General features: G+C 40.7%; 1 protein-coding gene across 1 annotated transcript; it reads left to right on the plus strand.

The window, feature by feature from the left end:
- The first annotated feature begins 8609 nt into the window (after positions 1-8609).
- On the plus strand, positions 8610-10575 carry LOC120930834 (P2X purinoceptor 7-like). Its single transcript, XM_040342011.1, has 4 exons — positions 8610-8667; positions 8752-8817; positions 9886-10256; positions 10353-10575. The coding sequence occupies exons 1-4, from the start codon at positions 8665-8667 to the stop codon at positions 10540-10542; spliced, it is 630 nt and encodes a 209-aa protein (XP_040197945.1). The 5' UTR covers positions 8610-8664; the 3' UTR covers positions 10543-10575.
- Positions 10576-14442: the final 3867 nt, after the last annotated feature.

Genomic DNA, 14442 nt, shown 5'->3' on the forward strand with positions numbered 1-14442 from the left:
AGCTCCGCTCACCGGGAGTAGCCTGCGCCGGTCAAGCTTAAGTTGATGAATCGGCCCAAAAACCTAATTTGCATATTTAAAACACAAAAACCATGGCCGCGCCAGATCCGACCAGCGTAAATCTGCGCCAACGCCGCGCCGGCGTGGAAAGGTTACACCGAGGCGATGAAGTCTATTTGGAGGCGTAATCTGGTTCTCTGGGTAAGGCGCAGCGAACCGCCGGCGCAAATCTGCACTTACGCCGTGCATCTACCAAAAAAACGGTGTAAGTGCTTCATGAATCTGGCCCACTGTGTTTCCAGCCTCTTCCAATAAGCATTGTGAACTGGGGTATATAATATACCATTAAGTGGGAAGTGCCTGTGATACTCAGAAAGCCACATCGCTTAGAACTACAGTATCTGTACTGCATATATGTGCCTAAATGCCTGGAGAGGAATCATTTGCCGTTTGATTGTAAAGACTGTTACTACTACCGCCTCTCAGTAATAAACGTTACCTTGTTCAAAGAACTTTACGTGTGTCTCCCTCAGTGAATCGCCGCACCCCTCACCCCGCTTACACACGCATGCGTTGAATCAATTCGACGCATGCGTGGGATTTCGGTCCGCTAGTTAGACGTACTTACCAGCGGACATGTCCGCCGGACAGCTTTCCAGCGAACATGTTTCTTAGCATGCTAAGAAACATTTGTCCGCTGGAAATCTGTCCGCTAGCCTGTACACACGATTGGATCTGTCCGCTGAAACTGGTCGGCGGACCAGTTTTGGCGGACATGTCCGGTCGTGTGTACGAGGCCTCAGAATCAGTTACGCATAGATATCCATTAGATCCGACAGGCGTAAGATCTTAAATGCAATTTTTTTTTGTCCGCTAGGTGGCGCTTCCGTCGCTAGATACGCGAATTCCCGAACGTACGCGAGGCCGACGCAGTAAAGTTACGATGTTTACTTTAGGCTTGTCCTGGCGTAAAGTTGCCCCTGGGTATATGAGGCGCAACCAATGTTAAGTATGGCCGTCGTTCCCGCATCGAAGTTTGAAAAGTTACGTAGTTTGCGTAAGTCGTCCGTGAATGGGGCTGGACGCCATTTACGTTCACGTCGAAACCAATGACGTTCTTGCGACGTCATTTGGAGCAATGCACCCTGGGATATTTTATGGACGGCGCATGCGCAGTTCGTTCGGCGCGGGAACGCACTTCATTTAAATGCTACACGCCCCCTACCCGCCGAATTTGAATTCCGCCGGGTGATTTACGTTACGCCGCCGCAACTTTACACGCAAGTGCTTTGTGAATAAAGCACTTGCCTGAAAAACTTGCAAAGGCGTAACGTAAATCAGATGCGTTACGCCCGTCCAGTTTTACGCCGATCTACGAGAATCTGGGCCTAGGTGTTGATGTTATCTAATATTGTAAAATAAAAGAATTCTCTGTGCAACCACACCTTCAAATGTGACAAAAACAGCAATTATCAAAATTATAATAAAGCAATTAACACTCTGTTGCAGCTAAATACTGTTATGTTCCCGCACCAACAAAGTGACATAAGTGAAAATTCAGTGCAGTGCAGCCAATTGTAACATAAAACACCAATTTATGTGCTATGAATGATGGTTGAGACTTTTTCTCTATATATTTTACATTTACCAAACCTAAACACACATTTATGCATTACTAATTAACTAACAGACATATATGTCAGGATGTCACACTACTTTCACAAACTTAACCTGTCTATTAGACCCCTTTCACACTGAGGCGCTTTGCAGGCGCTATAACGCTAAAAATAGCACATGCCAAGCACCCTGAAAGAGCCGCTCCTCACACTCCAGTGTGAAAGCCAGAGCGGTGCGCTGGTAGGACGCTAAAAAAAAGTCATGCTAGCAGCATCTTTGGACCCCTTTCACACTGGGGCGTTTTTCAGGCGCTTTAGCGTTAACAAAAGCGTCTATAAAGCACCTGAAAGAAGCTGCATCTGCAATACCAATGTAAAAGCCTGAGTGCTTTCACACTAAGGCCCCATACTCACGAGCAAACATGTCTGCTGAAACTGGCCCGCAGGCCAGTTTCAGCAGACATGTTTGGTCGTGTGTGGGCGCGAGCGGGCCGAATTACAGCAAACATTTGCCCGCCGGGCCTTTTCCCAGCAGACAAATATTCCTGGACTTGTTTTAAAACAGTCCGCTGGAATTCTGCCCGCTCGGACATGTACGGTCGTCTGTACAGACCTACCGTACATGTCCAGGCGCCCGCCGTCCCTCGCATGCGTCGAATGACTTTGACGCATGCGTGGAAGCATTTTAAAGGCGGGCCGCCCACGTCGCCGCGTCATTGTCGCGGCGACACCGCGTCATCGACGCGGCGACACCGCGGACACGCCCCGCGTATTGTTTACGCGCGGACTTCTGTACGATGGTGTGTACAACCATCGTACAGAAGCCCTCTGGCAGACATGTATGGTGAAAACGGTCCGACGGACCGCTTTCACCATACATGTTTGCTCGTGAGTACCCGGCCTCAAGCACCTGAAAAACGCCCCAGTGTGAAAGGGGTCTTAGCGTTAAAAAAAGCGCCTGAAAGAAGCTGCATCTGCAATCCCAAAGTTAAAGTCCGAGTACTTTCACACTGAGGCGCTGCGCTGGCAGCTTCTTTGCAACACTTTAGGAGCGTTGAATACACCGCTTCTAAAGCCCCCTTCCCACTAAGGGGAGCTTTTTTTAACGCCAAAGCGCCTGAAAAATGCCCCAGTGTGAAAGGTGTCTTAGCGGCGCTTTACCAGCGTTTTTCGGGCGCTGGCAGTGTGAAAGGGCTCTGAAAGCACTCAGGCTTTCACATTGGGATTGCAGATGAGGCTTCTTTCAGGCGCTTTACACTCTTTTTTTAACGCCAAAGCGCCTGAAAACGCCCAAAAGACGCCCCAGTGTGAAAGGGGCCTCGGAGTGGTGTGTGTATATCGCTCCTCCACCGCTCCTGCCCATTGAAATGAATGGGCGGCACCGTGGCTATACCGCCGGCAAAGCGCCGCTGCAGCGTCACTTTATGGGTGGTTTTGACCCTTTTCCGGCTGCTAGCGGGGGTTAAAAGCGCCCCACTAGCGGCCAAATAGCGCCGCAAAATTGACGGTAAAGCACCAGTAAGAATATCGTCACTTTACCGTCGATGCACCCACCGCCTCAGTGTGAAAGGAGCCTGTAACGGAATCACCCGTGACACCCAGAGACCTTTGAAGGATGGGGGGTACTCCTGTGCCAGCGTCACCAATGACTCTTGGGTCTAGGGTCACCCTGTGCCCCTTTTGGGCATAGGGTGACTGAGAAACGATAATTCATGTTTTGCAGGATATCTTGGAATATTACAGTTTGGTTCATGCTGACCCACACCAGGCCAATAGACTCTTGAAAGACATTCCATTGTCCATTGTGTGATGCTAACTAAGTCTGAAGGGTCAGATGTCTCCTTTCAGGGGTAAGGAATTAGCATGTCAATTATGTTTAGTAAAGGAATCTGACTTGTCAAGCTGTAGTAATTACCTCCTCTAATTGCGGAGACAGGACGTCTGGGGGATGACTAATGATTAGCTCAACTGGATGTCATTATCTAAAAGAATGTGATTGAAGCCCCATTGTGTGATGGTTGGGTGGAGAATTCTTTGTCCCTGTGATTAACGTTAATATATTTGTACTGTATATAAGAAATACCTATTTGCAGTCTTCTGGCACTGTTTTTATACAATTTACCTTATATATCTTTTCATCTCCTGAAGAAGCGTAGTTTTACGTGCAACATGTACAGCGAATCTTCTGCACGGCCTCACATTCCGATTTCATCACTCCATGTCAACATCCCCACTTGGTTGCTGCTATTGTGTATTCAATCACCACACCATCTGGGTTTATAAGAGTTGTACTGTTTGGAGGTTTTATCAGAGTTCATGTGGTCATATACCTTGTACTGTATAATTGTTTGTGTACAATCTTTTTTTTAAATTAATTAATTAAAGATTCCAACTATTTTACCTACGGTTTACCTGTGTGCCTATAAAGTCCATGGGCCAGATTCATCAATAAATACGCCGGCGGATCTCCTGATCCGTCGTCGTATCTGTGAGACCCGACGGTCGGATCTGTGAGATCCCACGGTCGGAGCTATGCGACTGATTCATAAGAATCAGTTCCGCATAGATCTCCCTTAGATGCGACTGGTGTAAGTGACTTACACCAGTCGAATCTTAGGCTGTAATCTCCCGCCGGCCACTAGGTGTCGTCGCTTTGTTTTACACGTCGCATATGCAAATGAGGAGAACCGCCGATTCACGTCCGTACGCCCGCCCGTCGCTCTTTTTCAACGTCGTTTTCCGTTCAGCTTTTTCCGGCGGAGAGCTACTCCTGCTATATGAGGGGTAACTAATGTTAAGTATGGCCGCCGTTTACGTTGTTTGCGTAAGTCGATCGGGAATCCCGATGGCCGCAATTGACGTACCCGCCGCTAACAATGACGTCCTAGCGACGTCATTTGGAGCATGCGCACTGGGCTTTTTCGCCGGCGGTGCATGCGCAGTCAAATCGGCGCGGGAACGCGCCTGATTTAAATTGTACACTCCCCCTAGCCGCGGAATTTGCATTCCGCCGGGGGGAGTTACGATCCAACGGTGCAATTTGCGAGGTAAGTGCTTTATGAATCATGCACTAGCCTCGCTAAATTGCACCGGCGGATCGTAAACCTGGTAGATCTAGCGGATCTAAAGATCCGCTGAGCTACATGAATCCGGCCCCATCTCTTTAGTTTTCATTTTTTCCTATACTAAAAATAGGTTTTCAAACCTGCAAATATGATATTGCTTTGCACTTTAGAATATACATTTTGCTCACAGTGCTGCATTTGAATTAATGGTGAATTAAATTTAGGTAAATTTGTTTAAGGTTATTATTGTAGCAGCAGTGATGAACCTTATACAGTATTTATAGTTGTAGCGCTACCCCCTCAGGAGCCGCTGGGACGGCATGATTATGTTACCTCTGTGATGTGTCTAAGGATGATGATACAATAACGGAATGTCCAAACAGCAGGGAGTCGTTTTCTGTGCTTTTATTTCTTGCCCAACATGGCAAACGGTTAACTCAAGGTGGATAGAAATAGGTTGGTGAAAGGAGAATTTTCATATTCAGGCCTATGGATAAACGGAAGCAGTCCTGCCTCCAATGGGACTTTAACTCACGTCGCCACCCCAGCCGGGGTGGGTAAAGTGTACCTGGACAGGCCCCTCACACCGACCCGGCAGCCAGAGTATCACTTAGAACTTCTGGGAAAGGAACAAGTCTCTGCCACCGACTTGGCTCTAGTAGAACTTAGAATTTGTAGTGAGACCTCTGCCACAGGCCTGACACGTACTATGGGAGTGAGCCTGACGTGCAGAGGGAGACCTCTCGTACCGCCCTGGTTCCGGGATCACTGGGGTTGAGACAGTGACCGTAGGAGCACAGTGGGGTATGAGTGCCTACAGAGTCTCTGAGATTGGAGATGAAGTCTAATGAGAAGGGCTGGAGCGCTGTAGGTGCAGGTCAGCTGGATGCAGATTATCGGATGCAGATTATCGGATGCAGATTATCGGATGCAGATCAGCGGATACAGGTCAGCGGATACAGGTCAGCGGATGCAGGTCAGCGGATGCCGATTAACTGGTTAGCAGGATGCTGGTCAGCGGGAAGCAGGTCAGCGGATGCAGGTCTGCGGACGCAGGTCACCCGATGCAGGCCTGCAGACGCAGGTCACCGGATGCAGGTCAGCGGACGCAGGTCACCCGATGCAGGTGCCCCTGAGAGCAACATGCACATGCAGGTGCAGGCGACAGCAGGAGAGGAGTCAGACAGGCCACGGAGGATCAGTACAGACAAAAGCAGCCGGCAAGGAATGGTCAGATTTCAGGCTGGATTCGGCAACAGAGGATCTGGCAGACAGGTAAACAGAGCAGGTCAGGACTGGAGATGGCAGCGGAGTCAGAAAGCCAGGTCAGAATGATGCAGGTTCAGGATCAGGTCTCCGGATAAGATGCAGATCAGACAGCAAGGACACAGTGCTGCTGAGGGGTTTAAATAAGGCAGCCTGTTGCCAATCATTTGAATCAGTCTGCACTGTTAACCCTTAGGTGGCAGATCCCTGACATTGCAACCTCCGGGTGCCCAAAAGAGCTCTTTTTTGAGGGTGGCTTCGGAAGAAGGCCTGGATCAGCTCTTGGGCATGCACATTCTGCTTGGGTTCCCAGGAGTTCTCCTCTGGTCCATACCCCTTCCATTTGACCAAGTATTGTAGTTGGTTACCTCTTTTCCTGCAGTCTACGATGGCCTCCACCTCATATTCCTTGTCTCCATCAACCATCACGGGTTCAGGTGGCCCCGGTCCTCTGTCTGGGAAGGGATCAGGTACTGTGGGTTTCAGCAGGGACACGTGGAACACCGGGTGGATCTTAAAGGGGTGGTTCCCCCGAATTTTTTTTTTTTTTTAAAACTTTCTCCCGCTTGCATAGTGTACAAAAATGTACTCACCCGTCCCATTAACCTAAGCGCCGTCATTCATGAATCATAAAAAAGTGAATTTTATAAAATGGAGCGATGGACGTTTCCATCTTAGCTCCTGGCAGTCTGAAGCCCTGGCAGTCTGACGTCCGTGTCTTCCGGGTTGCGGCGAATGCTGCACTCCCAGCATTCACCGCTCTATCCCGCGCAGCGTGCTGAAAAGGACTTGCCCCCTTCAAACTAAACAGAAGAGCGATCTTTTCTATCAGCTGCTCAGAAGGCACCGAGCAGCTGATAGAAAAGGTAAGTGAATCCAAGCATTCAGAAAAATGTAACTTCTAACTTTAAAATGTGATAATATATATAAACACATACACATGAGACAGTGATATTTATATTTTTTTTATAATATATATATATATATATATATATATATATATATATAAATATAAAATAAAAAAATATCACCGTCTCTTTTGTGTTTGTCTATGCTTTTATATATATATATATATATATATATATATATATATATATATATATATATATATATATATATATATATATATATATATATATATATATAAAAGTAAAAATATAACCGTCTCTTTTGTATATGTATATATAAACACACACACGATAATAAAAGTTATTTTGCAATATTTATTGTTAATTTTTATGATTCATATTTTCAATAAATATTTAATAAATTAAAATAATCATCAATTAATTCTACTAATTGAAAAATATATTTAAATAATCTATGTTTATTATTCAACAACACCATGTAAATATTTTATTATAAATATTGTTATTTTTATTGTTAAATTATTATATTTTACTTCATTTATACATATTTAGATATATAATTTTGTTCACATTATATATATATATATATATATATATTTATATCTAAAATTACACACACATAGATACATTTATATTTTAGAAAAAAAAAGCCTTTGGGTAAAAATTCCAACAAACTTGAGTATCCAGATTTATGGAGGGGTGAGTAGACAGCCACTAATTAATTCAGTAGTTTCTATGTTATCTTATCTCTTTTTTTGTGCAAAGGCAGACTGCACCACATTGAAAGGTCATGCATTCCAAAATGAGACAGCCAATTTATTTTTTCCAAAGACAGATATACACACATGACTCAATTTCTAGCTATCTATATACCGTACACATAGAGAAATAAATACTCTCTCACACAACAAAACACACACACACACACATATACATACATATATATATATATATATATATATATATATATATATATATATATGTGTGTATATTGAAATATATACACCATCACACAATTTTTGTGTTTGTTTATATATATATATATATATATATATATATATATATGCACTTTTCAAAATGAATATAGACACAGTTTTAGACAGATGTATATATATAATTGAAAGAAATTTTTGTTTTTTTCTTAGTTACATTGACCTTTAAATGTTCTGGAGTCTGGCAATGCTACTAAACAAAGATAAGATAACATACAATTGTGACCATGAATTAATTAGTGTTTTCTGTACACCAAAAAAACATGACCCTCTAAATCAGGGGTGTCCAACCAGCTGTTCCGAAACTACAAGTCCCATCATGCCTCTGCCTGTGAGAGTCATGTTTGTAACTGTTAGCCTTGCAATGCCCCATGGTACTTGTAGTTTTGCAACAGATGGAGGGCCGCCTGTTTGACACCCCTGCTCTATATAATTCAGGTAAACATATCTGCTTTTCAATATAATTAAAAATAATATATATACATATATATATATATATATTGACAACAAATATCATTATAGCTTATTCTTTAATTTTTTCATGTATTTTGTCATTTATTTATAATAAAAATAAAACCTAAATAGCTCTAATAATATTTTTTATTGTGTATCTAAATTTATATATATATATATATATATATATATATATATATATATATATATATATATATATATATATATATATATATATATATATATATATATATATTTTTTTTTTTTTTTTTTTTATTTGATAAATATATAAACTATATAGATATATATATATTTTTTTAATAATTATATATTTTTTTTAATTTGATAGTTGCAGAAGAATAATTTCAACGTTTCACTGTGAAGTTTATATACACCATTAGAAATGGTAAGTAATTATTAAAAAAAAATATTTTAATTGTTTCAATAAATAAAATGAATTATTCTTTTAATTTTTAACAATACTTTTTAGGATAACAGTCCAAGAAAAAAAAGAGTTAAATCCATGACCTACCGAGCACTGTCACAAGAAGAAAGAGTAAGTATTTTTTATTTAAATGTAATATTATTCTACATTTTTATTACTAATATATTGTAGTTCTAGGATTAATAAAATTAATATGTAGATAGATAGTTTTTCAAAAAAAAAAATAATTTAAAATGATATATATATATAATTAATTTAAAAACCCAAAGACACCCACACACACACACACTAAAATGTCTCAATATTTAAATGTATTTATATATTTAAAACTCACCACCTATACATATGTAAGTAAAAAAAATTTGGTTATTAGTTACTTTATTAAATCTGATTGAATTTTTTGAAACTATTAAAAATCACACTCTATATCAGGGGTGACCAACCAGTGGCCACTTTATTTTCTGTGGAGCCCTGTCATTTGGCCCTTGACCTCCTGCTATTGAACGGCGTGTTGGCAAGCCCAGATTGTAGCTTTTAAAACGCCATACCAAAGCTTGAGTGTTCCCCATAAACCGATGCTTCCTCTACAGCGTCAGCATTTGCCACAGGTGGACTCTATGGCAAAGTTTAGCTAACCCGCAGGATAGACACAAGTGCACTATACTGCAACCGCAGTGTAGGTAAAACTCAGCACATCATTTTAAAAGTAGCCTTAGGCCATATTCACACGATCAGCCCTACCAAATCGGACCCTCAATTCACCTCTATAGAGTGTTAGTTGTGTGTTTACTCCTGCCTACCTCCAATCCGAAAAAACAGACGAGAATTTTAACCCTTCAATCAGGGCGGATTGTAGTGCCTATATAGTAGCCGTGACCTCTTATCTGCCCTATCTGCTCATTGTGGCCCTCGACTGGCTACCGAGTCCCCCACTATTCAAAATTTTTGGCACCCCTGCTCTATATCATTCATTATTTTTGACAGTTTTTAATATTAAAAATTTAAATATCACAAATAATCCAATTTTTTTTTTTTTTTTGTGAAGCTTGTAATGTATGTTTTATTGTTATTTTTTTTCAAATGTTTCTTAAACGACTGCTCATTATATTAAAAATTCACAGACAAATGCAAGATAAAATGTAATTATATATTTATTGAAATATTTATTATGTATTTCAGAGAGGTATAATAGTTTCTCAATTACTGGAGAGCTATGCTTCCAATGCTAATGAGCAGGCCTTCCAGGATAATCCACGGGCACCCATAACTGTCCTACCCTTTTCTTCTTCGCAAAGTGAAGACAGTCCAGTCGAGAGGATAGGAAACATAACATGGTGTCTCTGTGATTCTTGTATCCCAATGCCTACACACATTGAATCCGTTTGTTGCAGAGAAGTTACACTAGTTGAAGCCAATATCCCAGAGGGAATGAATTGTATGACAAGTGCCCCTATCTTTATTTCCCAATTTACAACACAGGCACATGTTTACATCACTTACATGGCAATCTACCAACAAGAACGACCTCTAATTGATGCAGACAACAATAGGTATTTTTTTCCAAATATATATCTAAAAAAATGTATCAATGTTTGCTAGCATTTAATTTAATATACTAATTTAGTTTTGTCTTTAATTATTTTAAGGCGACTAAGGAAAACTGCATATCGTGCTTTTATCGGGTGGATTTATGGCTTTCTTGGGAAAGGCAACCGCAAAGTGATTCCTTCATGTGTTGTAAAATCTATTAGAGAGGCGTTTCCCGATCCAAATGGATCCTATGTAGGTTTCATGTACTCGGAAGACTACGAAGCCTCTCAAATGGCATTCCATTAAATTTAAATGTTGACTATATTTAAAAAAATGTTTGGTTGGTAAGTTGAATTGTATTTTATATATTTTTATTATAATTAAAATATATAATAAAATATTTGTTTCGGTTTAATACTATTATTTTTTTTTTTTTAATGTATTACATTTTTAGTCATGTTTTAATATTTTTCATCAATGTGTTACCATCTTATGTAAGGCCCCATACACACGAGAGGATTTATCCGCAGATACGGTCCAGCGGACCGTATCCGCGGATAAATCCTCTCGAGGATTTCAGAAGATTTCTATGCGATGACGTGTACACACCATCGCATTGAAATCCGCGCTGAAATCCTCTGGCGATGACGTGTCGCGCCGTCGCTGCTATTATGACGCGGCGACGGGCGCGACGCTGTCATATAAGGAATTCCACGCATGCGTCAAATCATTACGACGCGTGCGGGGAATCCCTTTGGACGGATGGATCCGGTAAGTCTGTACAGACGAGCGGATCCATCCGTTGGAATGGATTCCAGCAGATGGATTTGTTGTGCATGTCAGCAAATATCCGATCTGCTGGAATCCATCCCAGAGGAGATTTCTCCGCGGAAACAGATCTGCTGGCGTGTACACACCATAGGATCTATCCGCAGAAACCCATTTGCTGGGATTTATCTGCGGATGGATTCTATCGTGTGTATGGGGCCTAAGACAAATAGAAAGATCAAAAAACAATTTTTCATAATCAAACTTTTTTATTTAAAGAAAAATACCCTAAAAAAAATTATATTATATATAAAAATAACAATCTTACACAACTCTTTTAAAAAAATATTGGGTGAAAAAAAATATCAAAGGTCAACTATTTTTTTTTTTACAAGTTAGGTTGTCTAAAAATAATTTTTTATTGTTTTCTTTTCAAAAATCTTGTCATGTGTTCTTTGACAAGAAGACTTTTTTCTGGCCTCTCAATTGGCGCAATGTTTTTAGGCATCTCTGGATTTTTGGGTAACCAAGCACTTGTTATGGTTCCATCAACAATCCGTATCATGTCTTCCATCACTTTGAAAGCATAGTTGTTGTCCATATTTTCGTAGACGTTACGCACGATCCACTGTTTTCGACCTTTTGGAAATTCCAGATTTTTTCTTTCAACGAGAACATCTTGCCCGCTTTCATCCTTTTTTTTTGTCAGAGCAGGTTTCCGCATCACATTGTGATTGTGGCATAAAGCTGCCAATTTTGTTCTTGCTTCCATTGAATCAAATTTGTAGTGTAATCTTTTTGGCCGAAATTTGAGAATCATACTGTGGTATGTCTCTAGAATCCCGGTCTGACAAAAAAAGTTAGATGTTTTCTGTCCTTCTCCAGTTGGCCATCGAGAACAATTGCGGACAATGCTGTGTATGCAGGTGAGTTTCGGTTTAACCAGGTAATAGGATGGTCTTCCACACTGATAGGATCATGTAAGCATTTGTACTTTACATTATCGATTTCCCATTCATGTTCATCCAGTACATGATGTAGTAGTGATTGCCAAACGGTTTTGAAAACGTGTTAATTTCCGTTACAATGACTACTACAGTAATACAAATGATTCTGAATGGGTTTAATCCATGGCAATATCTCTTCGTTGATCCTTTTTTTTGCAATTAAATTCAATTTTTTACGGAAACTTTTAACATAATGCCATAAGTCGAATTGGTGATAAATGTTTTTATATTTTTCATCGGTTGCTAGTAATTTTCCAATTCCAGTTTCCCTTTCCGTTCCCACAAATTGAATATCCAAATCATTTTCCAATATGCGATCTAAACATGTTGTAAAACCTAACTTCTCCATCGCAACTGAAGAAGTTGTTTGCGTCACCTGCACCAACTCAAAGTCAACAACTTTCTTAGAATCTTTCTCCATGAACGTGTAAGTACAGTACTTGGCGGAGAAGCCTGGGCTGTCACATTGCCCGTCGCCAATTAGGTAGAGCGGTTTGTTATCTATTTCAATAGTAACATCTTCTTTATTGATTTCCCAGCTAACATCAATGGCTTTGAATATAAAGTTATTTTGAGAGCGATAGTAAGCTGTTTTCCCGAAGATAGCTATGCCGCAAAGATCAAACATTTCTCGGACTTTGGCACAGTAATTTTTAATTTTTGGCTGACTATCCCAAAGCTTTAAACGATGATTGTCGGTACAGGTGGAGAACACTGATAGCATGGTACCGATGCTTTGTTTTTCCAAATGTTGAATTTTGCATATGCAACCATCCTCAGGGCAAATAATTGAGTAGAGGAGTTCGTCTAAACAACTTTCAAAGACAATACATTTTTTTTCTTTGACCAAACGTTGGGGATGTGGTATTGTTTGTTCAATTTTAATTTCAACTTCATCTATACTCTCACAAAAACTTTCATCGTTTTTCAGTGGAGTTTCGCAGTCGGATTCGTGAAAGCTCGGATCATCCTCATAATTCAATCTTCTTTTACTCATAATTTCTGGTGATTCTAGATATGTGTGTAAAAGTGACTGTGTTCTCCTCAGTCTTTTTGAAGGGGGAGAAGCGTTTGACGTTGAGGGAGAAATATCAATGAGAGGTTGCACTGCAGGGAACATTGCATGACTAACCGGTGTAGACATTACTGTTGGTGACATGGGACATTCCTCTTTCCTAAAGTAGGCGTGATCCAAACCCAGGGCTCGTGGGCTGGCAATCTTGAAAGAACATGGTTCAGAGGGAATAAAATCTTCAGTATTTTGGGTAGTTTGCGTGCTGACTTCCATTTGAAAAACATGTTGTAATTGACCGGAAATGTGACAATTACATGAACAACTTAGTGTTCCCAAGCCAGTTGTATCGGTAATGCCCCTCATTCCTTCTCTTGTCCATAATTTATTTAGTCTGTTCAGCCACTTCTTTCCAGTAAGTCTGGGTGTAGCAACATCAGTAAAGATGGTAGGTACCGCTTCCGGGCTGAGTCTTCTTTGCGTCCCGCGCATTGTAATTGCTTGAGCTTCGAAGTGGGCAGAACATAATCGATAGTTTTCTGAGCACAAGTCGTTTTTGATTATGGGTATATACTCCTCAACCATTCCTGGCTCCATCCATGCATTTTCTAACCAAAGTTTTATGCGACCATCTTCCTTTGGAAATGTAAAATAGCTGACTTTATTTCCTTTAACATCTTTTCCGGTCATGTTTGGGCAATATTTTCCTAAGCATACAGGCATATCTACTGGATACATAATAATTGACAGTTAAAAAATGATAATCAAATATTTTGGGAGATCTTTGGGAGTCAATCTTCTTTTCCCCTTTCCTCTACTCACCTCCTTCTCCACATTCCTCCCTCTCTCCGGCCCAACTAACTACCTTAGCCCCCTCCCATCTCTAATCCCTCTCCCACCCATCTATATACCCTCTCCCCCCCTCCAACCTTCCCTTTTACCCTCTATATCCCCTCTCCCTCCCCGCATCCATCCCCTTCCTCCTTCCCACTAACCCTCCACCCTCACCCTCCATTTATTATTTAAATCACAAATGCATACAAATATGTTTTAAGTAATCTTTATTGGGAAAATATAACATACAAAAATACGAGAGAGAGAGAGAGAGAGAGAGAGAGAGAGAGAGAGATATACAAATTTATAACACATAACAATTCAAATATGCTTGTTTTTGATTATATCTAAAACAATTGTCGAGAGTGCAAGGGGGGAGAGAGAGAAATTCGGCCTGACAAAATCTCAAATAAAAATCATAACTTATAACTCCAAAGAAAAACATGTTGGAGAATGGAGACACGAAATAAAAAACTCCAAAAAACTAACAATTTACCAGTCACTGCAGAGAGACTACAAACTGGCCCCGTACCTGGAGGTGCTACAAGACCCCAAAGAGAGACAGACAATGAGCCTGTACAGACT

Source organism: Rana temporaria, chromosome 3 (assembly GCF_905171775.1).
Source record: "Rana temporaria chromosome 3, aRanTem1.1, whole genome shotgun sequence".
Lineage (NCBI taxonomy): Eukaryota > Metazoa > Chordata > Amphibia > Anura > Ranidae > Rana > Rana temporaria.